General features: G+C 41.3%; 1 protein-coding gene across 1 annotated transcript in view; it reads right to left on the reverse strand.

Annotated features, from left to right (window-relative positions):
* Positions 1–25,615, reverse strand: part of LOC310988096 (chemokine-like protein TAFA-2) — a gene marked incomplete at both ends in the record, with an annotated part of 121,416 nt that overhangs the window by 62,432 nt on the left and 33,369 nt on the right. Inside the window, one exon of the mRNA XM_083974611.1 lies at positions 21,953–22,077. Coding sequence (XP_083830737.1) covers positions 21,953–22,077 — 125 coding nt within the window. The remainder of the gene's footprint in view (positions 1–21,952; positions 22,078–25,615) is intronic.

Here is a 25,615-nt window from a genome sequence, read left to right on the forward strand (position 1 = left end):
TTTGTGACACAGTGGTAACAGTGGGTAAATCTAATGATGCTGATAGTTTAGGCCAGGTTATACCAAACAAGATCATTGTAGACGTATTGTCCAAGCAAAATCAAGTCAATTTTATTTCATAGCAGAAGTTATCTAAAGGCATTTAACACATAGAGCAGGTCTAGACCTTCTCTTCATAATTGTGTTTACAGAGACCCAACAGTTCCTGCTATTTTAAATGTGCCTTGAGCTAATTTCTGTTGTGAATGGCACCATATTAAAACTGACTTGACTTGATTTACATACAGAACACATCTTCTGTAGACCATCTCTTCAGCCTATGAAAGGCAACATGTGTGGACCGTGTCCTCTGAAGCTAATCTTTCACTGGTTGATGGAGGCAAACAACGATAGCGAGGCCGTAAATCTAGTTTTTGTTCTATTTCCACCATGGACGTTGCTTCACCATTCTGCTGCCAGATCCCATTTATACTCCATCAGAGAGTCCAAACCACAGAATCACAGAAATAGAAACATCATATTTCAAGCACACACAGGGCCCTAGTTTGCTGGCGCAGCGCAGGTGGCGCAAGGTAGCGCAGCCGGTCTAATGCAAGTTTCGACCAGCGCAGCCTAGCGCAAAGTCAGATTGGAAGATTGGCAGATCGCGCTGCGCTGAGATAGGCGTGGCCGCGCAGCAGGGGGAGGCGTCACAGATTCAGCTTGGTGCAGTGGAAGTTTCGTCCGAAAATGTCTCGCCGAGGTTGCGCTGAAAGCTCGCCACCTCCAACCAGGTCTAGTCTCAGCGCAGCGCGGAGCGCAGCAGGTGCAGTGCAAGTTTGGCTGACTGACCTGCAGTGCACACACGTCACCAAGACCTCACAGGCAGATCTCCACAGTTCCAGACACATTTCAATGCAATAAATATCCACAATAACCACTATTTAATGCAACTAATGGAATCAACACGTGAATTTATATCTATATAGATTGTCCCGTCACATCTGACGTCAGATCAAAGCAGAGATCAAAGGCTGTGGCACGCGTAATGGAAACTCCACCTGAATTAACACAGCAGGGACGAACTGGCACTGAAAAGCAGCTGTGGATGTCCCAAAAGCAGGACTGAGGGTGAATGACTGCATGTCGCTGCCGTGTTGAGATACCACTCTGCCCTTGTGATGATCGCTTTATTTATTTATTTATTTACTTATTAATTTATTAACGCCAGCGACCGCATCAGGCAGCCGTAATGAAAAACAAAACACAAATCTTCATCTCTCTTAGTCCACCACCACTGCCTCGGTATCAGATAGTCAGTATATAGCCTACTACAGTATACTCTCTATCACAGAAAAAAAGAGAAAAAAAGAGACGGACAGAGAGAGAGAGAGAGAGAGAGGGAGAGAGAGAGCGTCCTTTACGCGGATTTCATCCGTTACGCATGGTGTTTGTTTATCTTTGTCTCATCATCTTGCACAGGGTTTGAATAAATGTGAGTTTCTTTATTAGTTTATTAGTTGTTGTTTCTTATACTATTGGGCAGGGGTTCTCAGTGTATCAGATCAAACCTGATTAAGGATATTTGTATTATTATTAGTAAACTCATTGTTGGTCACTCTGAGCTCGGACCTCCGGGGAAACAGCTGTTTCCTCCGGGGAGAGGTTCGGCCTCTGGCGTCGCTGTTTCCTCCGTCCATGTCAAAGTATAAAATGACAAACTTGCAGCGCGCATCACCCGCCGCGCAGTTAAAGGTGAGGAGAGGAGCTCATTTGATTGGTGAAGATCTGACTCGGCTGTGTCAAACCCACTCCACGCCTTTCTCTCCTCCTCCTGTCTCCCTTCCGCCCTCTCTCCTCCCTCTTTGCCGTTTGCGCCGGTGGGAGGGACGAGGGGAGGGATTGCGCTGGCGTAAGTCTGACTGCGCGGCCCACCAAACTTGCGAAATGGACCTGGGCCACACCCCGTTGGCGTGGCGAAGCTGCGCTGACGTTAGACTTCACCTGGTCGACGAAACTAGGGCCCACAGGGAAAACAGGTAAACGCCACATTAGGTAGGATGAAGCAGAGGTGCAGGCGACTGGTTATACATTCTTGTTGCACCCTCAACAAAATATTTGTGCTCGTTGTTGATGCTCATGGTCAAACGTATTGATTCACACTTTTCTGTTCCAAATCGACTCAAACAGAGTTGGATGATGGAGATATTTGTACCTACTACTGCTGCTACCACTGACAAACACATATAAGCAAACATCTTTGCAAGACAAACCCAACAAGTTGCTTATAGCACAATTAAGAAAAAAGAAAAACAGTTTGCGAGCTCTGCAGGGTAAATGCTGGCTGGGGACATCACAGTTGTGTGCGTGATGATGCGATTCCCTGCACAAAGCAAAAAAAGAAAAGAAAAACTCCCTCACTGATACTGTATTGCACGTGTACATGCTCCGAGAGTTACACACACATGCAGCTCTCCCCCCTGTGAAGTGCTGCATCACTAGGCTGTAATGGAATTCTATAGCTGACTGCTGACTGGAGGCTTTGGAGGGGGATGGATGGAGAAATGGATGGATGAAGAGAGAAATGAAAGGAAAGGAAGGTGGAAAGGTGGGGAAAATTGATTGTGTTCATGCTTTGAAGAATTGCGCCCCCTGCTCCCATGCGTGTGCGTCCATGTAAATGTGTGTATGAATACTCCTAGGGTGATTGCCATCGATATTATGTGCAACACACCGAGGTACAAAAGTTCATTTTCCTCTAATGCCTGTTTTAAATACCCCACCTTGCTCACAACTTTTAAAAACAGCTCCCCGAGGTGAGGATGTAAGTGTATGCAACACCTCCAACCCTCCTCCCCCTTCCTCCTTTTCAACCTACAGTTTAACAGGGGACAAGAGGGTACTGTAAATTACCTTTTGATTCATCCCCTTTAATTATGCAAATAGACTTCATTATCTGCAGTGACTCTAAAGTGTTGTGGAATGTATTCATTAGTCTGCGTGTAGAGCTGTGAGTGTTCATTGAGGGCTACTCAAGTGTGTACAATTTTGCATGCTCCCTTTTTTGTCAGTGCAAATGTACAATAAACTCAACAAGGTGTATGTGTGTGTACAGGTGTGTGTGTTGGTGTGTGTGCGCCGCTCTGTAGAAGTGTAGTTTCTTGTCAAGAGTTAACTCCAAAAGTCACAGTAAAAGTGAAGTTTATAGCCTCCCCACCGTGACATGTTTGTAAGTGAAATTGATTATGTGGGTTAGGGTATAATTATGAAGAGGGATTAAATCAAATTATTCAGATTTGATTGAATCACTTGAAGGCCGCCGTGACTTCACAAATAGAGTAACGTAGGACTCTGGAGAGCTACAGAGCTGTAGAGGACTATCATCCTCCACCTACAAATCCCTGACCAGCTTTGTCCCTGATCAGGAGTTCAGGAGACAAACTATTAGATACACCTTCACCCCTTCTTCTTCAGCTTTTGATAGTCTTATGTCCTTATACTGTTGTTCTAGGCATATGTTTAGTGTTACTCCAAAGAATTGTTGCATTCGTCTTTAACTTTCAACAGTCTCCACGGTAATTCTGTAGTCACTGTTGAGTTTGTGTAGTCGTAACCTGTGGTATAGTTACCGTGGCCATGTACAAATCGTATAAATATAAATGAATGTATGAAATGGGCCGTGTGCACCACTTTGTCTACCGACTTCACGCCACAAAACTTGCTCAGCGACAATCACAAACACGTTCTTTTGGTGGAGCCTATGTTTAGAACCGAAACTCTCCTGAGTTTTGGATTCAGTAACTGTATGTGACTGTAATTATGCAAAAGAGTCATTAACTTAATAAACAGTGTCTGTAAACAACAGCACAAAGACATGGTTTCCTTCCTTCCCCCCTTCCTTTCTTCTCTCTCTCTCACCCTGTCTCAATTTTCTCCCTCTGTCTCTCTATCTATTACTTCTCTTCCTTCATTCCGCTCCATATTTAACACAGGGGTCTTTCAGGCTTGGTGTTGAGCGTCTGATTTTGAGAGAGGCGTCTGAAGTCGAGAGAAGAAAACATCCGCACCATCTCAATAGCTGAATAAACAGCTGATGGCGCAGCGAGGGAGCTGAATGAGTTTAATGAGTAGACTACGGCAGCGTGACCCAGATCCAGTTTCCAGACTGTCACTAAGCTGCCTACAAAAACCAAAGTGACAATAACAATCATCAGCAACAAGTCTCATTAATTACAGTGGTGACACTCATGGTCTCCATTCTCAAAATCGACCCAAACTCCCTTGTGTCTGCCGAGTGTGTGTGTGTGTCTGTGTATTAGATATCGTTCTCAATCGTTGTCCCCGTCTTTGCCCCTAATCTCCTCGCCTTCTTCTCATCCCCCTATTGCCTTCGTATTCTGTAATGCTCGTATGATGACTTGGCATCATCCCACCCTCACATCCTCAGTGCTCCACACTAAATGTCAACAACTGAATATTCATTACAACGCTGACACCCCTCCTCACTCTCTCTCTAAATCTCACCCCAGACAGAGGATTTTTTCTTTTTTTTTTTTAGTCTCCCGCCCTCTCTCTCCAGACTGATTAGCAGCAGATTTGAATAGCCTATTACCAATTACCAATATTAGAAAAGTAATTTCCTGCAGTTTTCTGCTTCTCCACCCTTCCTGCAGTTCAAAGAGATCACTGAGCTTTCTCTGTGTTTACCTGAATTCTGCAGATTTTCAATAACAGTACTATCTCACTTGTTTCTGAGTTTCAAGGAAAACTAGTGTGCTGCATAGCTGCATAGCACCTTAAAATACCATATATATTTTAAAATGAAATTAAAAATGGTGATTGGAATAAAGGAAAAGGGAGCAGTGGTATGCAAATGGAAAGACAAATCATGGTAGAGATATTTCACATTTGTAGAGATTAAACAGTGAAGAATTACCCCCAGAACAGAGAAGAAGAGAAAGCTTATTTTCCCAGCTGTGGTTCACAGCATGACCAGAACCCTTCGCCATAGTGGTAACATCATAATTTAGCACATAAGCTTACACAGCAAACCCACACCCAGCAGGGAGTTAACTACTATACTGCCATGTCGCCCTGAGGCGTAGTCCACCATGACCCGTCCACAAAACTCAATCTGAGCAGGCAACCACAGAAATTAGGGTGACCAAACTATAGAAGACAGGCCATCTGTGGCCCGGCACCCATATTGAAATTCTCAGGTTATAGCCCTGAGCCATTTTAGAACATTTTTTTCACCCTGTCAAACTACTTTAAAAATATAGTTGACCGGTGTGTGTCATTAGCCCTAAAGGAGTCTTCTTTTTCTGTTTACCAAAGACGCCTTGTCATTCTCATATGAAAGACCTGGCAGCAGAAGTAAATTAAAAAAAAACTGTCAGTGTTGGTTTAATTTTCCAACAGTCAATCTCCTTAAAGAAGTAATATAATATCAGAAGACTTTTTGAGACAAGGGAAGGCCGGGCAGCCGTCAGTCAAATCACTTGTGTGTTAAATCTTTAAATCTGTACTAAAGCTTACACAACACCACTTTTCTCATTATAAGCGCTCTTTATTGATGAGTGAAATTCATAATAGCTTTTTGTTGTCGAGCAGCATACGGCACATTGTTCACTCATTAGGATGGTCCCCAGATTATATTTCACATCTGGTTCAAAGTAGGGGTGGGACGATATGGGTAACTCACGATTCGATACTGTGGCGATATTTGGCCCACGATAATGATAATATCACGATACACGATATCTGCGATATTCGATATATTGCAAGAAATTTCATCAACGATATATCACGATATATGTGAATGAAAAAAAAAACATAAAAAGGAAAAAGTCTCATGCATTTATTCCAAAACTTTGTACAATGTACAAATGAATAAACACTGTACAGCTGGAGACATTAAAGTGCATGAACATTAATAACATGTCTTATGTAAACCAAGACAGTGCTTTATGATACTGAAAAGTCAGTAGCAACTTGTTTTATGTAATTTTCCATTCATGGTATTTAAAAATCATTTTCTGTAACATTATAAGACAGCGCCGCCCCCATTTTATACAAGTGCAAGTTACAACAACATATTTCAATTGGATTTAGGTCTGAAACATGATTTATTATTTGAAAAAAAAATTGAAAAAAAAATTTTTTTTTTGAATTTTTTTTTTTTTTTTGAAGAAAAAAAAATCGATATTTAAATATTGAATATCGATATCGTATCGCGGTATAACGTATCGCGATATATTGCCATATCGATATTTTTGCCCACCCCTAGTTCAAAGGTATGATAGTTGATGGTGGTTTTGGCATCTTATAAGGAGGAGAAGATTAGGCAGATGGGTTAATGTAGGTTGTATTACATGTAACAATTAGTTCCTTGTGTGGAGGACATTAAAAAGATGTGAATCTTAAGTACATTCACCGGGAATTGATTGAACTCAGCAGGTGGAAGAAAACCAGTCTCAAGACTATGTCTGAATGTTTGATTCTGTGTGAGGCTGCAACTAATGACTGTTTTAATTATTTCATTGATCTGCTGGTTCATTTTTCTATTATTCAAATGATTGTTTGGTTTGTAAAACCAAAAAAAAAAAAAAACAAACCAAAAAACTGTAGCAGAAATGTACATCACAATTATATAACCCAAAGTGACTCCTTCTCCTCTATCTATCTATCCATCCATCCATCCATCCATCCATCCATCCATCCATGCATGCAATATAAAGTGGGGTAGATACAGTTAAGGACAAAATTATTAGACTCCCTCTGACAATTAAGCAGAGCAAAGAATTGTCATAGCTTTATTTTGGATACTTGCAGTCATTTAATTTGCACACAGAAATGTAATTATTTCACAAAAACTACCAGGGTTAAAATTATTAGCCCCCCTGATACAAATAGTCAGTTGTGTATCCTTTTTGCCGGATAACGGCGTAAAGTTGTTTGTTTTAGTTTGTTTTTTTGTGAAATAAGTGTGCAAATTAAATGAATGCAAGTATCCAAAATAAAGCTACAGTATGATGTTTAAGAACACTGTGTTAAAAATTCTTTGGTCTGGGAAATATTTGTAAAAAGTGAAATTTTCTTAGGGGGGCTAATAATTTTGTCCTCAACTGTATGTCCAGGAAATGCTCAAATACAACATGTACTTCAAAATTGTGCTCAAGTGCAATGTTAGATTACATGTACATGACATACTATGTGATGTAAAAGTAAAACACTTCAGTCACCATGTTGACTAATGGAGCCCCAGTGAGAGGTGCATAGGGTTCATATCGATGTCTCAGTGATCTGTTGTACAGCAGAGGTGTCTGTTGCCTGTGCCTAGGAAATGCCTCTTGAGCCTCTTGCCTGACCACAGTAAACTAAATGCGTGGGTTGTCTCTGCGAGGCTATGTTTGTGTCTCTGAGGACAGAATGTGTCAACAACCTCCTTGTGAGTCTAGATGTCGTGGATAGGAATAGCACAAGACCACAGACAGGCACACACACACACACACACACACACACACACACACACACACACACACACACACACACACACACACACACACACACACACACACACACACACACACACACACACACACACATTATGCAGGAGGTATAGAAGAGAGGTCATGTTATCTGTGTGAGTCATCAGTGCAACCTTAATCACTGTGCCTCTTATTTAACGCTCATTCAGGGGACGCTCATGAGAAATAGAAAAGGAAGCACACACCTCCTTTCATGCTTCCCTTCACATGAATGGCACAGTCAGGTTTGGGGTTATCTACCTTTGCGCGTGTGGGTGTGTGCATGTGCATGTGTGTGTGCATGTGAAGATATTAGCCGGTATGTTTGAGTAAACTGACAGGCCGAGATAGCCATGTGACCAACTCCTTGGGCCGGTGCCGCTTATCAGTCTCGCACACACACTTTCATTTTATCCACCTTGCACACACACCTTCACACAGGCTCAGCCGAAATTCTGTGTCACGCTGATCTGTTGTGTTCATGTGTTACCTGCTCCGATCTGCTCAGTTCTCCAATTCTCACGACAGAAGCCATATTATTTTTAGGGCATCACTTCGCGCTAGCATCATAGGACTCCCCCCTCTATTATTTCTGTCTTTCCACTTCCTTCTCTTTTTGCTCGCAATCCTCTAATGTCTTAATCCAAGTGTCAGGATCAGAAGAGTCAGACAAGAGAGGAGTTATGGCTGTCTGCCTGCATACTACACAACTGAGATGGTGCAAAGACTTATAGTTGGCATGGCGATGTTTCAGGAATTAGTTTGTTTTGAGGATACAACGCAGGAAAAATGGCTTGTGAGATACCTGACTGTGGATCAACCATTTTTATAATCTTTGTTGCTGCAGGTAGCAGTAACCACTTCTGTGACCCCTCCATTCAATATGTTGCCGTTTGGTTTGGCAGGACACAGAACCCTAAATTGCTCGTAATGGCTAAAGCAGCACATTGCATGAGAGCTTGCTGCTATTTTTGTGCAAATGTAATGTGTCAATGGGTGAATGAGTGACTAATTTCAAGTACATTAATAAAAGCACCATGTGAATGCAGTCCATTTAGTGCCACTTACCTAGACAGCTGTGGTTACACCGTGGCCAAACTGGAAACATAAAACCATTATTATGATTTTAATCCTTCAATCAAAACCACTTGAGAAACATTTAATGTATTATTGGATAAAGCTGCTGTGTTTGACTTGGCTTCGCCCAGTCTTTGTCAATTGTAACCATGAATCAGTGTTTCATGCACACATTTCCACTTTTTTTTTTTTCTTCTTTTTTTGGGGGGGGAATAACAGACAAAACGCGCTCAATGGCCAGTTTAGACGTGATTATCGGAATCTAACAAAGCTGTTTATTGAATCGCAGATACAGACGGCATCTTAACCATGTCTGACCGAGCGGCTTACCAAAGCGATTCTGTCCCAGTTACACTATTTGGTTTTGAAAAGAATCTGGATTATGTGACTGACTGTGTCAAATCCACAAATCTCTGTGCATATAAACCTGTCCTGTCACTGGCAATGCTGATCTTCTTTGTAGCCTAAATATTAATACTTCTTTTTAGACCATCTCTAGGCCTCCTTGCCAATAACTAAAAGCCAAGGTCAACATATGAAAGCTGACACTGAGCTATAAGCAAACCTAAGCTAAATCAACTCACACCCTTTTTTTTTAAACAAGGTTGTCTAAGAAAAAACAGAAAAGCAGAGAGGAGCATCCAAAGAGTCTGATATACACTGTCTGGTATACAATATGTTTCACATTGGAACATTTATCACATATGGCTGTTCATTTTCTCATCTGTGTCGACTGGCACAGCGCAGTGTTCTGTAAATGGCACCACTGTTGGCATATGATGCATTGCACTTGAAATAAATCACAGGGTCTAATAGTCATGCTTGTCAACTTCATCACGTTATTGGCCTATTTTTCTTTTTCTGGGGGGTTGACAAGCCTGTCCTTTTAATTGTTTCCAAATGGTGCAGATTGATTTTTAGTTATTATAATTAGTGTAAGTATAATAATTAAATATGAAATAATAATATCATTATTGTTCATTATAACGTAATTTGCCAAATTAAGTTGATTTGTGTCAACTAGCTTCACAGGACAGCGACATTGCTCAAATCAGCCTCTTAGAGGTGGAAGGAAAACAATGCTATCTGTGTGGAAATGCCATGCATTAAAAAAAAGCAATTGGTTTATATTGGTTTACAGTAACTAATGACAGTCCTGTGGGTAGCCATGTTAGTTATCTACTGTATCATGTCCTGCCTCATGGCTGGTACACCTAAGTGAAATTCAGCCCCTGTTAACATTGTCGACTCATCTGTGTCTGACAAGTCCAAATGCTCGCCATGAGAAACTTCTGTTAAAATATATACAAAGTTCATGAAAAAGGATTATAGGATAATGTTCAATATTGATTTGGTCGCTCCAATATAAAAAGTACATAAGATAAGTCCAGTAAGTATAAGACAGAGAAAAGAAAAGCTTAAATCGTTTCACTTCTGGCGTCACGAAGATTCAGGAGCCGATGCTGTGGGGTGGGGTGGCGGGGAGACTTCTCATGTGGCAGCATACAGTATCTCAACACACAAGGAGACGTCTTGTTTGAACAGGGGAATTCAGAAGGGTCCACAGAAATATAATAGGGTAGATAAAAGAAAATTATTATAGCTATAATAAAGTATATTATAATTGTAAAAGGAGTTAGCTGTAGGAATACAAACTGATCTGAAATCCTTGGCCGATGTGCTGATACTAAAGGTCTCTGACTAATCCAGTGTCAATGTAATGAATAAATTCTGTGTTTTCTCTGTCAGATATGTTCATTTTGTCAATTTAGGAAGCCAACTCACTTGGGGCAATACAGCAATCACTAGCCTCATGTTGCCTAGAAATGATTAAAGAGAGACCAAACTGTGAGGTGGAGAGGTTTTAATTTTGGAGCACTACAACCAGATCAGTGGTACTGTAGAAGATGAGTTATCAGAATCTGTATTGTGAGAGAAAGTCAGATCAATGCATCCCTAAACGCTGATGTTGTCCTCCCACAGATAAAGATAAAAGAACAACTTGCTTAAGATAGTATAATCCCTTTTCCAAATTTTAGCATCTTGATGGAGTTTGTAGGATTTCCCTAAAAAAATACAATATAGATGAATACAAAAGTCTATGGGTATTCTCATTCATCCAGGTCATCGTTATCTCTGGGCAACAAATTTAATCGTAGGCAACTGGACTTGTATTTGTCTAGGAAGATGTTTCGCCTGTTTCACTTGACCATTGTTAGATTCATGTGAGGCCTCTACGGTGAAGTTGCTTATCCAGGAGAGGATATAGATGAAAGAGCAGCATTATAAATGGGAGATAGGTGGTGTCATTAATGGGAAATGTACTGTATACAAAAGAAATCCTGCTTAATCATCACCTATGGGCCTGGAGGTCTGTGCCACGACAAGTTGGAGGGCCGCCACAGCTCCAACCACACCAGCCCCGTGGCAGCGGCCTATAGGGTGCAGGCCCGAGTGGCGTTTACAAAGTGCGTTTACAAACTGCAACAAACAAACCTACTGACTCTACCTTAAGTCATGACTTCACTCCCCTGCTTATTTCTGCTCCACTAACTTCTGTAACTTGATGCAATGTCTCATTCCGTCTCTTTCATCAGTCTTTATGTTTCCTCTCCATATTCTAAGACAAACAGGAGTCCACCAGATTGATCCCCCTGTGATCTTAGCGGAGTGAAAACGAGCAATTATTTTGTGAGCACAGAAATATTATACTGCAGTGCACATGTCCAAGTCACTCAACCTTGTTGCATCAAAATCCATAAAATTCAGCACTCGTCTTCTAGAGTCATATTTTCGAAATGTTTAGCTAAAATCTCATTTAGAGTGCTCACTCACCTCTGTCCTGCTGTTATTACAGACGGTGTGAGTCATGAGGTTTACCCCAGAGAGGTGTCAGTGCTTATGGAAAATGTTTTTTTATTACAGGTCAGTAAAAGAGAATCATCCATCCTTCCATCCATTGGCTGAACTGTTTATCTGGGCAGGGTCACAAGCACGGGGGGGCTGGAGTCAATCCCAGCTGACGTAGGGTGAGGGTGGGGTCAGGTCGCCAGTCAAAAGGTCAACATGTAGAGATTAACAAAACTCACACAATCACACACTCACATTCACAATTTAAAGATGCCAATCAACCTGTTGTGCATGTGTTTTGGACAAGGGGGCAGTTGTCGGTCTGAGAAGTGAAGATCACTTCCGCGTTCAAAAAGCTGCAATACCCCCGGCTGTCGCTGGGGGCTGGCTCCAGAAGGGAGCAACTCCAGTTGAGCCCCATGTTAAAATAGCCGATTTTACAGCTTTAAAAAACATATTTACAGCCTGGTACATTTCATTTTTTTGGTCTCAATCGATAGTTTCTACCCCCGCACACACTCTGAGGGGGGTGAATTTTTTTTAAACTCTACAGTTTTACTGTTATTAGGTTTAAAGTTCTGGCCAATCAGGGCGCAGAACCGTTGAGTGACAGGTCCGGCGACCGCTGCTACGAGGCCAGTGGGCGGGCCCTCGGCCGGCCAACGGCCGCACCGCTCCAAATATGGCAAGTAGAATCCAACATGGCGCGGCTCAAACCCCCGTAGTAGCGGCACAAAACAGACTCCTCCAAACCAATGGGTGACGTCACGGACGCTACGTCCATTCTTTTTACAGTCTATGGTTTTGGACAGTGGGAGGGAGCGGGAGAATCAAGAAAGGCCTCTGGCCCAGGGAATCGAACCCAGAGCCATTCACCCAAGAGAGTAATTAAATGACAATCACTAGCTTTCAGTGTTTTTACAAATAACCATGAGCTCAGTGTTCCTTTCCAGGTCTGGAAAAGTATGGAAAATTGAAACTATTGTATGGAAATATATTTATCTTAATACTTCTCTGGGTTTGCTCTTATCTGAAGTTATTTGGGAAAATTATTTTGTATGTGCTATTGACCTAGAAATTATTTGGTCACATAATGGCATACAAATTCAGAATAATGAAAATAAACGATTAATTGCATAATTTATTTACATGATACACATCTAATTACTCAAATGTCACAAATTATTGGAGCTTGCGGCTCTGCTCTGCCGTTCTAAAATTTAACAATTAAAGGTAACAAAGCTACTCCTAAAGAAAAGACCAAGAAGTCTGGAAATTAGGGTCTGAAAAAGTATGGAATTTTGAAATGTCAAATGTGTAGTATACTCTCACACTCACATTCGCAATTTAAAGATGCCAATCAACCTATTGTGCATGTGTTGTGGGAATCGAACCCAGAACTGTCTTTCTGAGAGGAATCAGTGCTAACCACCAGTCATGACATAGCTTTCAGTGTTTTTACAAGTAACCCGTGAGCTTTTGAGTGAGATCCTCTGTCCTCTGGAACAGAACCTGGATCGCCTACTTTCACCTGAGCTGCACGTACAACAGGTAACACGTGTTTGTGCTTGTCATTCAAATGTCAACGTGTCACCGTTCTCTAATCATCGTCCTAGCAGTGATGTGTCAGCGCCCCGGGTCCTCGCGTCTCATCATCATCGGGCCCTTCTGTAGCATCTGCTTTGGCATCTGTTGGTAGCAGCAACCACGTCAACACCTCCGCTAAGCAGAGAAGCGCACGGATGAACCCTAGCAGCATCGTCTGGATATTCCGAGCGTAGTCACAGATGACGAGATTAATGTTTAGCATCGGCGTTGGAGATCAGTACTGTCAGCCAGATATAAGAGACTGTTAGAGTTACACCTGATACCTCGCTTCAGCACCACTGTTAAATGTTTTGTGTAGCTACGTCAGACTGAGAGCGGGTTGGTGTTAGAGGTGCTGTAGAGAGAATTTCAACAGGCTTCACATGGTTGACTCATGATTGGTTTCACGCACAGCTTGAGAAAGCTTGCGAGCAGTTAACAAGAATACTCAAAAATTGAGGCTGTCATATTCTGATGTCAAAACCCTTTTACACATTTTCTCTCTCTGTAATTATAGCAGTCTGTTCTCCGCTCAGTTCTTCTCTCGCGCTTCCCGTGTGTGTACGTGTGAGAATCTGTATGTGGGTTTATTCTCTGTAATCTTTTAATGACATGCACTAACGACGCGTTGAGGCTCAGAAACAGCCCAGGCCATGAGACACACGCATACACACACACACACGCAGGACTCAGTGGAAGGCCACGGCCTCTGAGGAGATTAGCCAAATCAGAAAAGCGTTTTAGAGAAAGGCAGCTTTAATGCAACACAACACAGATAGCGTGTGTTTGTGTGTCATGGTGTGAAGAGATAGATGTCCGCAGCATCAGACTCCTCAACATTTTGTCTGTAACTTTCTTTCTCTCTGAACCTTCTTGTTTTATCTCGTTCGTCATCAGGTTTTGATCAGAGGCTTCCTGCCACTCAGTGTCAGCATCCATCGCGGGCAGTCACATGCACAAAGTAGAGCGCATTTCCAGTTTGGATTTCATCTTTAAGCATATGGTTATGTATATAGTATATGGTTCTATATTTATACCTACATCAAACCCATCTTACCACTCTACTCAATATGACAGTATTCGGCTCTCTTGGGTTGTGACTGAGTAGAATTTCTCATCTACTTGTCAAACTTGAAGCCTTGCATAGAAAGTCAGAATGGAAAATGGAGAAATATGCACAGGATATACCATGCATAGAGTATAGGCTGATTGGTGAACAGATACTGTATACAATACATCCCATACTGTATTTGAATAAGAACGTGCTTGTCATGTTCCTCTGATCATTTGATGTTGATCCATCGTTCTGTTATCTGAGGCTGAGAGCTGTGGTGCCGTCATGGCATTTGCATCAGGTTTCTGTGCACCACTGCTTCCTCACATCCATAAAGTGGATATGAGGAAATTGGTTCTGATGTAATGTCACCATGCTGAAGAGCGCATGAGGGTGTTTTATTTCCTGCCTTAAAGCCACAACAAACTCGGAGTGGAGTTGGATTTCGGAGGTGATACTAATATGATGAGGATTTAAAAAAAAAAAAAAAAAAAAAACACATATTAAAAGGATTACACTTTACACGTTTATGGTCAAGGTCTGATAAATTAAATTAAGACAAGTAAACAGTGGTCAGTTGTCCCTGGTACAGACTGTAATTGCAACTACAGACGACTTTACACACGGTTGGACTTCTGTGAACAGCACATGTATGTACAGTATACCGTTCGTCAGTGACTAAGCAAAGCTCTTACAGTCTGAAAGAACAGCTATAAAAACACTAAATCTCATAAACAGGCGAACTCTCATCGTCCCCTGATGGATGATTAAAGGAAATGGTTTCTGTCATTCTCACGGAAATGATTCATTTCTGAATAAAATATCTCTGTTGTATTTTTGAATATTTTTCGGAGCCATTTCTTGATTTATGAAACAGGATTAATAAATAATCGCCCAACGTGCCTGATGTGATTTGATCCGTGCGTTGGTAACACATCCTATTTGTCTAATATACAGTTATATGCCACCGCTGATATAACCATGATAAGCCCTGTTATCGGCCAGGCACCAGACGGGTGTTACTTACATAAACACATCAGGTCACAACAGAATAACAATTATAGGTGGCATGGAGTTGCCATGGAGATGCGGGCACTGTGACATATGCAGTCCCACACACATCAAGTATGAATTTGTGACAGAGGGCTTTGAGCAATCCAAAGGGTGAATACAGCAGATCAGCCTTACTGTGTCAAACGTAAAGTTTGTTTATGCTGACAGAGCATCAGTGCATCTCAGATAAATCAGCTTTTGCATTGAATCTTTCAACACAACACCATGATCGTTGAAACAAAATCTGTGCTTCTCTGTGTGCGTCTGAGGCAGAGGGAGCAAGTTGGGTTCGTTAACATAAACACGACGGCTCTATAGATGGCTCAGTCGCATTTTTTTTTCCAAAACTGAATCCGCTTCTGTTAAATCCAGTATTTTTATTAAATCCAAAACCTTTCTAATCCTGCCTTGAATCATTATACAGTAGTTTGTTGGTGGGAATGAGGAAAACTATTAGTCAGAAAAAGATGCTGCTTGTATTTCACTCAGAGGAAAAACAAATTTCAACATCTAAGGCATGACTTGATATTTGAGAATCAAGCTTCTTTTTAATTGTGATTTAGGGACCAATTACCAGACAAGCACGACACCGACGATAATAGAAACTGCAGTAATTAACTGTAAAAACCTAAAACACAGACTTTCTGCTGCATGGGTTGACACATTGTATGGCTCCTCTTTAGTCACTGTTCTGTAATTATTATTTACCCTGTGTCCACTCATATTGATTCTCAGTGGGAGAAGCCATAGAAACTAAAACAAATAAAGAAAAACACAATGAAAATAATAATAATTCTTCTTTACCATTCAGTGGATTTCAGTTCAATAAATCACTTTTTTTTTGCATGTTATATACAGTAGGGTTACCAAAGTTAGCATGATAATAATGAGTTAACACAAATGACTTGCCACTCATTTTTTGACACAAGATCAACAGACTTACTTTGATACATCCATGAAAGCGACACATCAGTAATGTGTGGATGGCAAGTAGAAACAAACAAACCTCAGTAACTGATGAAGAAACGGCTCTTTTGAATGGCAAGTGCTCTGTTGATGTGTGTTTTCACACAGGCAGTGTTTTGGTCGGCCAAGTTGAACTTTGGGGCCCAAACAATCATGTGATTAATTGCAATTAAAAAATTGAATTGATTGATAGCCTCATCCTCCACACATTATTAAAGGTTCTTATTTTAACATTGAATTCTAGATATTTTAGCTTCCCCCACTCATAAAGAGTACCCTAAATTCCTATGCATTTGTTTCATTCATCAATTTAAGGTTGTGGGCATCTTAAAGTGTTGCTGAGGCATTGAACATTTGTTTATACTGTATATAGAAATATATGTTGACCTTTTTTTTTTCTTTTTATATGGGGTCAGAAAAAGAAGCAGAATAGTCTAAACAGACAACATGATTTGTTGATCATGGACCATAACAGATCCAGATATTTTATGAACTTGAAACCAGGTCTAAGCAGTTGTTAGAGCTGTATTAAGGTAATGCATATACAGTACAGTATGTAACAGATAAGAAGAAGATAAAATATATTCTGCAGATTCACAATCATGGTGGAAACACTCACCTATAGATCAAGCTCTATAGAATTCCTAAAAATGAAGCTATGGCAACCTGCAATCAATCTTGTTTACCAGCCCAGTGTGTTTTTGTAAGACCTGGCTGAAATGTGCAGCATACAAATATCCTTTTTCCTTCTCATATGGTTTCTATGATAAAAATCCAGCTCCATGTGCTGGTTTCTCCTACAATACTCCCCGTCCAAGAAAGAGCAGTGTTTCATATTTGAAAATTGTTCCTTTCACTGACAAAACAGTTGATTGTGTCGAGGGCTGGATGTCTTAAACAGGAAATAAAGATGCTAAAATTAGACATTTTAAAAAAAATTGTTATAAACCACAGGATAGAAAAAAAGAACAGTTATCGATGACATTTCTTGGAGCCAACAAAATTAACACCAGTAGTTACAAATCCATTATTGTGAGGTTCCTGTCGCTTCGAGGTTTCTTGGGAAATTAATTCACACTGTTATCAACAATGCCTACAGCTCCATACATTCTTGGTTTTATTAATTACAGTTTTGTGCACAATATGTGTGTGGTGTGCTGCGTGTCCTGATGTAGAGCACTTGAAAAACTCCCCTGAAAGACCTAAAGAGATTTAATTTGAATCCTGACAAAGATCATTTGTTGGATTCAAACAAAATGCAGAGAGGCTTTTCTTTTGAAAGATTTTATTCATTTCATATAATACTGACACATGTACTCAATAGCGGTTAACAGGCGTTTAAAAACACAGATATTAAAACCATTAGAGCATCAATTTATTTTTAGCCCGTTGATTCCATGGACCATTTTTTACACGTTTACATGTTTCAATATACCATAACATCTACTTGGTATTAGTCTAACCTCACCCCTGAAAGGTTTTTTTTTCCCTTTGTCAAAAAAAAAAAAAAAAAACAGAAACAGGAAGACCGAAAAACTGTCTCCCCATTAAAACAAATGGCATGTGGTAAGCCACAAACTATTTAAGGTAAAACATATTTGAAGGTGAAATTAAAAAAAAAAAAAAAGTAAAGAAAATTAGAGAGGAAAATTTTAAGTTTCAAATCTGAGAAACGTGTTGACAGCATCAAGTGTGTCATGTGGCACAGTTAAAATTAAATGTGTCATCCAGAGATAGGCCATTCTGGATCCACTCCCTTTTTTTGTAATGATGTTTGTAATACAGGATAGCTGTCTTAAATCCAGATCCCCTTTATTCCAAGTATGCATATGTAACACAACTAAGCCATAGAAGAGAGATAAGGAATACAGATTGTTGTAAAGAAAGTTCTTTTTTTGTCATCTAATCCAGTGGTGTTTAGGTCATAGTTTGTTTCATTGAAGTTTATAGTAGCAGTAAAGGATTGTGGGTGATGCACTCGTCTGTGATGAAGGACCAAGGTCACTCAGTTGTCTTTAAAGGTGATGGCAGGCAGTGTTAAGAGTCCTATCTCTTCAGCCGCCATGTCTTGGATATCCTCAGAAAAATGAAACAATTACTGGTTCCTCATTAAAGTCTATCCGAGTGCTTTTCTTCACCACTGATAAGGTCCGTTGTGCTGTGTAAGTACTTCCACCGCCAATGTCTTGTTCTCTTCTTTGAGGTGGGCAGGACTATCGGGTCACCTGTAACGGGGAGAAAAGAAGTAGGTCACTGAAAATAGTCCAGCTGAAAAAGTGAGGACGTAGCCTTAAACAGTAAAGGTCACGGAGCAGAGAACAAAGCCGCTGCTGGTAGTACATGTCAGCTGAAGGTTTAAATAATGCAGTGTGGTGCACCATGGCCCACTGTTTGGAAATAATCACAAGTGATTCTTGTTGGTGGAGCACCAGCAACATGGCTAGCGCATCTCTGTCTCCTCTGGCTAGGCACTAAACAAGACACAGCTTGAATCGTGGCAGTCGGCCCACAATGCCTCACTCTCAGCGTCTGGCCCTCTGCCATGTCATTTTGTCTGTTTGTCAAGACGGCTGCTCTAATCACATGGTCTCTTTATCTCCTCTGTCCATCTTTCCATTTTCTTTGCTCATGCACTCACTTTTGGTTTATATCAAGCTATTAGGAGACTTTGTCCACCAGCCAACGACCAAACAGACACAAATTGCTGTATAACTGCCAGAGCTTGGGCATGTAATAGGCCAGACTCTCCAAGACAGTTTTTCTGTTATCCTGCATGCCTTTTCTCTCTCGTTGTGTCTCCCAGTGGCTTCCCCCTCTCAGCCCCCCAAAACATGCCATCCTGCCTCTATTTCCTCTTGAGGGAGTGAGTCTTTTGTCCGACCCAGGTGCCAGCTAACAAAGTGTGAAGGCCAGCCATCACTGAAAGAGCTCAGAGGAGCATTTCCTCCAAGCTGGCAGCTAAGACTGCTCTACTGTATCTGCTCTCGATGGCTCCGGGCCACCCTTCCTGGGCCTGCTCCCGTTGCCTTCAGGCATCTACTCCTGTGCCTGATCAAAGAGTCTGCAGGCGTTTGTTGTCACGCCAGTTCACTATGCACGCACACCGCTTCACGCCACAATCTCTGCGCCTGCTTTGCTTCGAGGTGCAAACTCGGGAGTCCCTTCAGGTGTTCATCTCCCAGCCAGTTTAAATATGCCTGTAGGTGGCAGTTTCCATGCCCAATTAGAAAGCGGATTTAGGTAGTTAGATATCAATTTACAAAGCACACAGACAGCGTCATCTCTATGGGCCCACGAGTGCCTCATTTTCTGTTGCTTATAGCACAGGTTTTTACTACCTACACAACCAGCAGCCACCAGGCAGACGTCCCCTTCCCTTTCGTATTACACACATGCAAGAGTAAATTGCAGAAAGTCGTTTATTCTTGATTAGTTTTTTTTTTTATATCCACCTCGAAGCTGCATGAAATGACTGTTGTTGTTTCTATTGTTTCTATCAAGGAGGAAGGTGTTTGTGAATATCTTGCCTCTGAGGTTTACGGCACTCACACACCGCCACATGTGTTTAGTGTTGATGTAAGCTGGCTATATAGGACGTAAAATATACATGCGCCACTGACACCTTCTTGTCATTTGTTTGTTAATATGTGTATATGACTGCAAGCGTGTCAACACAAATGCACACACTTGCTCTGCAGTCTGTGACAGCTCAGTGGCTTGGCAGCCCAGCCGTGTCTGTCTGCTCATCCATATGATATTATTTGGCATTGATCGAGCTGTCTTCTATCCCCTCCCTCTCTCCTCCTCCTGCCCTCCTCCTCTCCTCCTCTCCTCCTCTCCTTTGCTCCCAGCCAGGGATGGAAGAAAGGATGGAGAGCGCCAGGCCCTCTTCGCCTTTTTTTTCTCTTTTCCTTCCCTGCTCTGTGTAACGTAAGCTTCTTGTCAGCTGACCAGCTCCACTGTTCTTGTTTTCAAGTGTTTTCTTTATTCTTTCATCACCTCTAACTTCAGCCTTTCCTCCTCGCTTTCTGCTCGTTACCTTTCCTTTCTCGTCCATCTCTACCCGCCTCCCTCTTGCTTTTTGCTCCTCATCATGTGTGTGTTTGTGTGTTTGTGTGTCTCTCCCTCGTCCTCCCATCCTCTCTCGCTCCATCGTCAATTTCAATTTACGAGCGGGTCTTAATGGGACTATAAGAGAACGTTCGATGCTATTGATCTGGATGCCTGTGCATCTTGACCTCAGCGTACCACATCAGAGGAGGAAAAAAACATCACTCTTTTCATCATCAGGCAAACACTATCAGCTATGGCGCTCGGGTAGTGTACACACACAACAGACACTCACAAGCACGCACAGATCATTGATCAAAGACCTGAATGCAAGAGACGGCAAATATTTGTGCTCTTTTAAACTACGACAGAGTCAATGATAAAGCGATGCCTGGCTGAAACTGGTTTACTTTGATCTTGTTGAGGAAATTATAGATGATAGAGCCGAATGCACAAGATCAAATATAAGAAGCACCTTTATAACAGCATCCGCACATTCAGACATTACATCATCCATATATTTGATCACCCCTCATGTGTCTCTCTTCAATTATGCCCTTTTTGTTACTTTCTACTTGTCCGTCTTTCTCGCTTTATCTTTGTTATATTAGGAAATAAAGTTCACTGACACCCATGAGCAGCCTAACACAATCTGGGCGCGGCGGAGCACAAAAACTATTTTGGGGGTGAGAATAAGAGGAGGGGCTGTGGAGGAGAAAAAGGGTGTAACTTGAGAGGGTGAGATCCACTTTGCTAGGTGAGAGGTGAGCAGAGGAAAAAGCCGGCGAGGAATTTTTAATCAGCCTGGCACAAAGACGACTGTGTGTGAGCGTTTCAGAGAAAGAGAGAGTGGGAAAGAGAGAGGGGAGCACGTGTTTCTTAAGATTCTCTTATCCCTCTTTTTTTTTTACCCATGGAGATCCACTCTCCCTCCTTTGACCACGCCTTCAATCAATTATTTAGGCTGAAAACAAAGGTCTGCACCCAGCCATGAATAATGGAGGGTGAGAAGGCAGAGAGGAGGATGGAGGTTAGACACAGAAGCGTACAGTGACAAGAGGTGAGTCTTGCACAAATCCTCCAATGACAGACAGTTAGAAGTCTCCTCAGGTCAATGCGATGCATGGAAATGAACAGGTGCTGATGGAGGCTGAGAGTAAAGGTATATAATGTATATCTATACCCATGCATGCCCACACACACATGCACACAAAGACAAGGATAGATTGAGAGTTTAGAGAAATGGAGAAAATATGGGGGACAAGACGACCATGCACATGCACAAACTGCTGTATTACGGGCGAATCGGAGCATAAAAACTATCTGAGGACAATTACCACTCTTGTGTATCCAATGTGGCGAGTTGTTTTTGCATCGAGTCAGATGGCATGCCAGTCAGACGCAGGGAAGCAGGGCAAGTAGGAGTGAAGGGAATTGTGGTGTTTTCTCTCTCTTACTTCTGTGTGTGTGTGTGTGTTTTATTTGCCTTGTTCCTGTTGGCCTTGTTTTTCTTCAGAGAATGTTTGATGTTAGATCCAAGATGGGGCGGGAGGAGAAAGTGAGGAGAGAAATTGGGTGAGAAAAAGAATGATGTTGGGTGAAAAGGAGGAAGAAACTGGGGATAGAAACTAATAAAACAGGGAGGAGAAGGAGAGAAGACAGAGATCTAACACGATGGAGGTAGAAGTGGGTCACTCGGCGGTGTCTGACCGCATGTGTGCATGCATGTGAGGGATGGGAAGACTGTGTGCACAGAGAGAGAAGGAAATAAAAATACAACAGAGAGAGAGATTATGTGCACACCGACCTTTGTGGTCTTGACTTTGTTGCCTGTGCTGCAGCTCCATCCTGTGAGGTCCGGGAGAACCTTACACTCCTCACCTTCCATACATGGCTGCATCTGACACCACCACTTCTGGGCTACAATGGAGGCTGGAAGGCAAGAACAAAAGAGAGAGAGAGAGGGGGGGGGGGGGGGGGGGGGGGGGGGGGGGGGGGGGGGGCAGATATTAAATTGGCTAAAGACATGACTCAATGTTTATAGGCATATTTTCATGAAGTGCTTTCATTCCAGACCTGGATATCTGTGAATTTCAACACCATGCTTTCCATGGCCAACTTTCCACCCAAATGCAGTGCAAATCTTAAATTAATTTCCAAGGAATCCGAAAAAGAAAACCTTATTTAATGTGTGTTTCCATCTACTACCATTATGCTAATATTAGGAGTTGGACGCATGGAGATAAACAGTCGGTAGCGTTAATTTTCCAGTTGAGCGACCATTAAACCACAGCAGGAGAAGAGGATGCAAAGAGATAATGTAATTTAAAAAGCAACAGTCAAATCTCAAATGAACAAAAACAATGTGGAGGAGTGTGGCATTTCAGTTAACGTTAACAACCTCCTCATCAGTTTGCACGGATCTGACGTTCAAGTCACACGCTTCATCTGTGTCCTGATTCATTCTCCAAGTCTGTTTCCGTTGCACTCTGCTGCACTTTGTTCGCTTTTATCAATACACCTGCTTTTCCACAACAATAAAACATAGACACTTTTTCTTTTCATCAACACAAAACAGCATGATGGTGATGACCCTAAAGATCCTTGAGAGAAACCAACAAAGGGTTTCTAATTTTGAAAAAAAAAAAAACAATTACAGTGAGGTGCAGACGACTGTGAGCTTCAAAATTAGAACATGCCATGCCTCCTCTCAAATATATCACGCTGTGTTCACCAAACATTTCAGCTCTCTTGGTCAGAATCTGGTTTCCTTCTACATTTCAATGATCATTGAAACCAAACAGACAAAATCAAACCACCAACATAAATCTGATGACACAATATCACAACCCTCCGTTCAAATTATAAGTATTTAGGATCTGTTAGACTTACATTTATGGAATTATATCATACAGTTTTTTTTTTCATTCTCAGTAAATATTGTGATACATCAATGTTAAGATAATTATATTAGATATATTATCCACATTTGTCACTCCTGTTTAACAACTGGAGATTGTGGAATAGCATATTTTCCCCAAAGAAAGAATAAAATACAGCTATGATCTGTTTGTACAGAATTTTGTGTGGGTTTCATGGGCACTGGAGTCATGTGAATTTAACTTGTGCATAAAAGATCCTTTACATTCGATTCAACAGAAAACAACAAAAGGACAAACCTAGAGGCAAATTATACTTATGCAAGAGACAGCTGGGAACTGTTGTGATCTTTTTGGGTTGGGAGTAAATTTGTTTGCAAACAAAAAATATAGATAAAAGGCAGATAAAAATTAATTGATGATGTGCCTTCGGCAAACATCACATTGAGAAAGGTTTAGAAGAAACAGAGATATGAAAAAACAAGAGGATGGTTTAATATCACCACAAAGAAAAATTCAGTGCACTCACCAAAAAAGTTTAACATGTGAATACATGAAAACTATCCTTTATCAGTCACTCTAAAGACTGGGTGTATTTGTCATAATAAGTTACTAGTAGGTAATTAAGCATGTACTGTAAGTATTGAAGTAATTGTCTCTCCAGCTTAGTAACCAAATAGTTATCAATAGTCTGTATTCAGTGACATAATTCCCAGGGGATTAGCAACACTTTTTGACAGAGATGGCCCAACATTGCATTAATGTCTGAGAAGTTTTCAAAGGATTTCTTAGTAATCAGACGTTGCATACATTTTATAGCCCCTCGGAACTGAGAAATCCCAGCAGTATATAACACTCACAAAGACTTTCATCAAGTCACCATCATGTGCTCTGTCAGAATTTGTGTCAGCTCAGTGTTGATGTAATGCCAGCAAACAATTCAGTAGTTTCATGGTTAATAAAGTCTCCCTGAGTATATAGGGCCATGAACATTTACAGTGCATTAAAGTGCTATGAGACTATTGCCCTCAACTGCTAATACTTTAAGATATGCTAAATTGACCACAGACATTCAGGAAATGTGTGGTTAATCCTAGACAAGGTTGACCTGTTGAGTTGCATCAGTGGCAGGTAAGTAATTCAACCATGATTTCTAAATACTGTTGCACTTCTTTATTCTTTCCTGTCTTTGGGGGTTACGTTAAGTGAATACGTCTCATTAAGTTCTAATGGAGACCGGTCCGAGTCTGATTTCACTCAAAGGAAAGAAAGAGCAGCGCTGCAGAGGCTGCAATCTCTGATTTCATCAAGTGCCACTCGTCACCGCTGCAGGAGGCGTGACCATCACTGATTTTGTGGATGCAGGAACAAAAGCCAGGGCAATCTTCCAGGTATATATCCAGGGTAAAATTTGTAGCTTCAAATTGTCAGTGCCACTGTGAAACAAAGCTCATTAATGTGCAAAAGGCTAAATAAACGTTTGGGTCTACAGAATCAACCCCCTCATTTGTTATCAACAGAGCAGTTCCAGGAAGATAACACTTTCTGCTGATTATAATATTTGTTATCATGATTCATGTTGGCAGAGCTTTTATCTTCATGTAACGTTGACTCAAGTGCTAAATATAATAGCAGGAACACCTGAGAGTATTTCCCCCTATTCGGCCTCGCAGTTAAGAAACCCTTGTGTTATTAGAAATTGTTAAATCTAATTTGTACGTGTATAACTGGAATTATTTGCTTGGCACTGTAGCAGAAATTACTTTTACTGTACAGATTTCTGTTTGTCATACCTTAACATTTTATTAGCCAGAGTAAGCGTTTCATTATTTTTAAATTGCTAGTGGGTGCAGTGTAAACTAATGCCATCCATCATCTTTGTAATTCCTCCAAATTCATCACAAAAATGTAATGGACAGTGGCTGTGGTCATAATTTATCAGGCTCCTTAAGTTAGCAGCAGGAAACTATGTTGGACAGAAAGGCAGGGATGGGAGTGCAGCCTGGTTCTGTTTCATTTATTTCTGTCCAGTGGCTACAAGAACATCTACAGTGCATTGGTCATCAGTGCATAAAAATACTGCCAGAAGAGTTCACTGTGTGTACAAGATCACTGTATTCACACCAAAGTCATTTATTGTTTTTTATATCAACTTTCAGTAAAGAGCAGCACACACCAGAACAGTTGGTAAAAGTGGACAAACGTGTCCAGTATAGTGCAATGACATATTTTGTGCAGGAACTCTGGGTCAGATAACACTTAGCTATGATTTTTAGAGTTCCACATTTTTAAGGGCTACAGCATCAGGACTGACGAGAGAGAATCAATTATAGTTCAGTCAGTGATACTTAAGTGAGTGAATTGACCATTTATAGCAAATGGCTCTGCTCTTTGAGGGAACTCTCAAAGAATTCGAGCAGAAGTGAGGCCTGTGCTGGGAAAGCCAATCCCCCCCCGCCTAAAAAATACATACAGGTCAATTAGACCCGAGTTAAATCAGGAATAGCAAAAATGATATTATGTACTGTAGGCAGGAGGGAGGCTGCGGTGGTGGTGGTGGGAGCACGGCAGCAGAGTAAGAGTGAAAAGAC

This window comes from Trachurus trachurus (assembly GCF_905171665.1).
Source record: "Trachurus trachurus genome assembly, chromosome: 7".
Lineage (NCBI taxonomy): Eukaryota > Metazoa > Chordata > Actinopteri > Carangiformes > Carangidae > Trachurus > Trachurus trachurus.